This window comes from Pygoscelis adeliae, unplaced genomic scaffold (genome assembly GCF_000699105.1).
Source record: "Pygoscelis adeliae isolate BGI_AS28 unplaced genomic scaffold, ASM69910v1 Scaffold590, whole genome shotgun sequence".
Classification (NCBI taxonomy): domain Eukaryota; kingdom Metazoa; phylum Chordata; class Aves; order Sphenisciformes; family Spheniscidae; genus Pygoscelis; species Pygoscelis adeliae.
Window position 1 is genome coordinate 256,322 of NW_008823962.1, and position 4,854 is coordinate 261,175.

At 58.2% G+C, this 4,854-nt stretch overlaps 1 protein-coding gene across 1 annotated transcript in view; it reads right to left on the reverse strand.

Annotated features, from left to right (window-relative positions):
- The window catches only part of DUS3L (dihydrouridine synthase 3-like (S. cerevisiae)), a 63,857-nt gene extending 60,922 nt beyond the window's left edge, over positions 1 to 2,935 (reverse strand). Inside the window, exon 1 of the mRNA XM_009323444.1 lies at positions 2,894 to 2,935. Within this exon, the coding sequence (XP_009321719.1) occupies positions 2,894 to 2,935 (42 nt within the window). The remainder of the gene's footprint in view (positions 1 to 2,893) is intronic.
- Between the last annotated feature and the right edge of the window lie 1,919 nt (positions 2,936 to 4,854).

The following is a 4,854-nucleotide window of genomic DNA, read 5'->3' on the forward strand; positions in this document are numbered from 1 at the left end:
TTGGGGGGGGCAAAGGAGAGGCTGGAAGGACCCAGCCAGGATTTGGGTGGCACGAGCCCTCTGAGCACAGGCAGAGGGAGGACATGTAGGCGTGAAGGGACGGGGATGTCCGGCTGTGCCCTGGCAAAGCATTGCTTGCGGTAGGATCTCCCTGGCAGAGGACTGATGGGGAGGAGAGGGGGGCTGGCCCCCCGCCTCTCTCCAAGAGCAGGTCTGAGGACAATTGATCTTTTCCATCCCCAAGCGCAGGCACAGAAGCTGCGGTGGGACGGGCTACGCCGGCTACGCCGGCCATGGGTGATGGAGGAGAGGTGGCATCGGCGCACCAGCCTGGGGCTCCCCGCCGGTACAGGGACAACAGCGGGGTGTAGGGCTTGGCCGTGCCTGCTGGCTCCGCTCCCGCAGGCAACGAGAGAGGAGATGCACAGCGATCCATCTTCTTCCTGGACCTCTTCCTCCACCCACACCGTTATCTTCCAGCAGCGCTTTCTTTAATTTCCTGTTGCTCCGAGCAGCGCTGGCAGGTCCCACTGCAGGATCTGGGCTGGGAAAGGTGGAAAACTGGCAGAAAAAGGGGCACATTGTCCCTGCCCACATCACCCCGCGGTCCTGCCCTCGCCTTGCTGCCGGGGGTCAGCTCCTCCGCAGGAGCACGAGCAGGATTTGGGCAGCCGTGCTCCAGTTGCAAATAACGTTTTATGGCAGCGCAGAGCGTGCCACGCCGTCAGCTGGGGGCAGGAAAAACGCTCCCGATCTCTTATCCACAAGCTCAATCGGATCAAAAAAAAAAACGGGAGTCACAGGAGATGGCAGCCGGGCAGGGAAGGGCAGTGTCGCCGCAGCTCTCCCACACACCGACATCCTGGGTGTGATCAGAGGGCTCAGAAGGCAAAACTTTGCTTATTTTTGGAAGCTGCGTGGCTCTTCCATGTGGAAAGCCTCCGGTCCCTGAGGGCATCCCAAGCGGATTTTCCCCGCAGCAAGAGGAAAGCTCGGGGAACTTGACCGTCTGCATCGGCGTGATGCTGCGCCACCGTATCGGCACCTCTACATGCAACAGGTGACTCTGACCTGCTGCCTTTTGGGGACCCTCCAGCTATTCCCGTCATCTCCAGCCCTCTTTATCCCCAGCATCTCCCAGTTTTGAACTTCCTCCACCCAAAATCTTCATTCCCAGGCCACTGCTGTTGCTGTCTCGGGAGGAATTTCTCATTTGTTCGCTCTGGAGCAGCGCTAAGTGGTTCAGTATGTCGGCACTTGCTGCTGGAGTCGGACAGTAAATGCTAATGGGATATTAGTCTGTGCACCGTCCAAAACCCACTGGAAGGGTTTAGTGCAAATTGGATTTGCAAACCTCTCTCGGGTCTCTCTGCCCTTAGCAAAGCACTGTAATCCCCAGCGGGTGCCTTGACAAGCCGGCTCCTTCTGCGCAAAAAGACATTAAATATATATATAGGGAAAAGGGCAGTGAAGACACGGGGGATTTCCCACTGCCCGGCTGGAGGTGGCATCAGCATCACCCGCGCTTCGTGGTCTGGCTGCTGTTGAGGGATGCTGTTGAGGGATGCAGATGGGTGCTCATCCCTCGCAGGGCAGCCGGGGGCTGTAACTCCATCCTGCCCCCGGCACGGCTCGTTTTTGGCTCAGCCTGTCCTGCTTGCAGGGATGGTGAGATAGCGCAGGATCTGTTTCTCTGGGGATGAGAGCGGGAGCCATTAAGGTGGGAGCTGAAGGGACCCCACCGGCCCACCAGAGACGTGTGGAAAAGCCAGAGGTGGCCACTCCGCTCCCTGGAAAAATACGCGCGCCCTGGAAAAATGGGGAATTAATACATGGAGTCCTTCAAGGGCCATCGTGCTCCCAGGGCATTTTTGCAAAGGGGAAACTGAGGCACGCTGTGGCACAGCGACCCCCCTGGGGGATTTGTGGGGGCTGGAGCGTGCCGCGACGCCGACCAAATCCGCAAAGAAGGAAACCCCCACAAAACAGGGAAGGCGAAAGTGGCCAAAGCTGCTGTGTGGGAGGAGGTGATGCTTTTACGGCAGCCCTCTTGCCCTCCTGCCTCTGTCATTTTTTTCCCTCCTGGATCCCACCGAGGGCTTTTCCTTTCTTGGGAAAAGAGGAGATTTTGCCCCCAGCGCACCCGTGGCAGCTCACAGATACCAGCGGTGTCGAAACCGGCCCAGAGGAAAGCACATCTGGGGCCTGGGCTCCGTCTCGCTGCCAAAATTTAAGCTTTTAACCCTATTTCCCGAGGCACTGGAATTGTTCAAACAAGCCACAGTAATTAGTTTCCTCCGACAAACCACTCCTTTTTGGCATCGCGCTGTTATTTTGGGGGGGGCGGTAGTTTGTCAAAAAAATTACATTCAGACTTCAGGTTTCAGCATGAGGTGGAAATTTTGGGCTGGAGAAACGGTGTTGGGTCGTGGATAAGGCTGCGGGCTGTGCAATGCTGTTTGCCGGCACACCAGCACCCGTGGGTGCCCAGCACTGGGGGTGGATCTTGCCTGTGGATTTTTTTGGCTGGAATTATCCCTGATTTCCTAGAGGGCTGCAGAAACCATCCTGGCTTCGGTGGGATTTCAGACCATATATTTTATTTTCTCTGCCCATCAGCAAATGGCCATTTCCACGGGGATTTGGCTGCATCAGTGGGGGTTTTTTGCAGTTTTTATTCCCACCTTGTTCCCCTTTACGGTGTTAGTTTGCATCATGCCATGAGCCACGCTCTCTGCTCCAGCTGAGGCACCGAGCAATACACTCCTGAAGCGTTTTCTCATAATTTTATCTCTAATTACTCATCTCTTATCATAAAGGGTGGCTTTTACTGCTGCTTAGAACCGACTGAATCAGCTTATAAAGGTTTTTGGGTTGCTATAGCCTTGCTGACCTTGGTGAAGCAGTCGCACCTCGTCAGGGTCAGCAGGGACATGCAGCCGCTGGGCTGGGGACTGCCACGTGCTGGAAACCACGGGCAGGGGACCATGCCGCCCGTGTCCAACCAGCTAGGATTTTTAAAGGCTTTGGCTGATTTTTAGCTCGGAAGAGGAATAGAGATCCCCAAAATGATGTGTTGTTCAATGATTTTTTGCAGAACTGGAGGGATGCTGGGGTGCAGGTCTTGGCTGGGTGCCCCCGGACCTCTGTGCAGGCGCCACCCGGGTGTCCCGGAGCTGGCCGGGCAGGGTGAAACTCTGCAGTGAGTCGTGCTGCATTTAAACCGCTTTTTTTTTAATGCTGATTTGTATTGCAGCTGTGTCTCTGCCTCCATTGTGCCCCAGTGAGCAACGGAGAGCGGCAAGGGTGGGAGACAAGGGCAGCCGAGGCTGGAGGGAAAGCAGCGTCTTTATTTGCCCTCGCAGGGATCAGCCAAGCCCAGCCGGGGCTGAGCTAGCCCCAAGGGGGGGACCTGGCAGGACACCACGGCAGAAATCACTGCGCCGCCACGCTTGGGTCCACGTCTGCAGCGGGATTCCTCCCTGCCGGGCGCCCGCTGCGTACCCCCTGTTAATTAATGACATGAAAGCCCATGCGGAACCTCCGGGGAAGGAATCAAAGGCGCCAGCGCTGGCTCCCAGGGCACGGATGCATCCCGGGGGCCGCCTGCCTCCCCGCAGCCCCACGCCGTGCCGGGGCGCACGTCGGAATGTGAGAGCAGAAATCCCACGGGAGGGACATGGAGATGGTGAGATCGGCCAGCACCATCCCGGCATCCGGCTCGCGAGGCCTCCTTGGAGGAGTCCAGCCCCAAAATGGGTCTGAGTGGGGCTGGCTCTGCTGCGGGGGGGGCCGGGGGAAGGTGAGCGGGTCGTGGCCCCAGGGTTTCTGGTTTGGTGGCACTGGCATGGAGCGGTGCCAGGCGCTGCACAGGGCACTGGCACTGGGTTTTCCATCCCGGCGATTTTGGCTTCTGTCCGTGCAAGCCGGCATGGCTCGGGGCAGCTGGGTGCTGTGCCCCATCATGCACTTCAAGGTGCCCCTTGGCTGTGGCACAAATTGGGATTTTTTTTTTTTCCTCCGCTGTGCTCCATCCCCTCCTGCAAGAGCTCCCAAACCCCCTCGCTGGGCAGCATCTGCTCAGTTCCCATCGGCACCATGGGCTGCCCCGGCTAAGGGACACGGGACAGGGCACGTCCGCCTTGGCGTGGGGCTCTGGCCATGCCGTGGGGGCTGCAGGGGGTCCTGTGCCGGTTCGCTCCCAGCTCTACGGCCCACGGGGAGGAGATGCCCTTTGGTGAGCCCCGTGGCTGGAGGTGCCGAGGGGTGCGTGATGCGTGTACGGCACAGATGAATTAACGTACCTGAAATTCCTGCCACCTCCTGGTGCCATCTCTGGTGCTCAGCTTGGCTGCCATTGAGCTGGTTCGGCTCCCTGAAGTCCGAAATGAGGGAAATGGTGGGAATATGGATGGGGCCAAGAGTGGGGCTGCTCTGTCTGATGGCGACTCTCCGGGCTCAGCTCAGCAGGGCTGGAAAGCTGCACCCCAACCTTGCTGCTCAAGATGAGACACAGCGTCCCAGCCGCGGCAAAGCCATGAAATCTTCCTTCTCCAGCCACGACCTGGAGCACGGCGTGGCCATCACCTCCGACATCGCCTGCAGCACCGTGGGGTGCACATGCCCCTAGTAAATCCTTCAGCTGTGTCGCACGGGCTGGGTGAGGACTTATTTTTCTTATTGTTTTTATCGTGATGATGGGGTTGGGGGGTTTTTCTTGCCCAGCTGTTTGGAGAGATGTAAACCAAACCTGTCATAATTCAGCCCAAATGTAAATGTCATGTCAGCGTGGGAACGGCGCAGCTTGCCGCTGGTGGGTGTGTTCAGCCGAGGGGCTCCCCGCGCTGCCGGGAA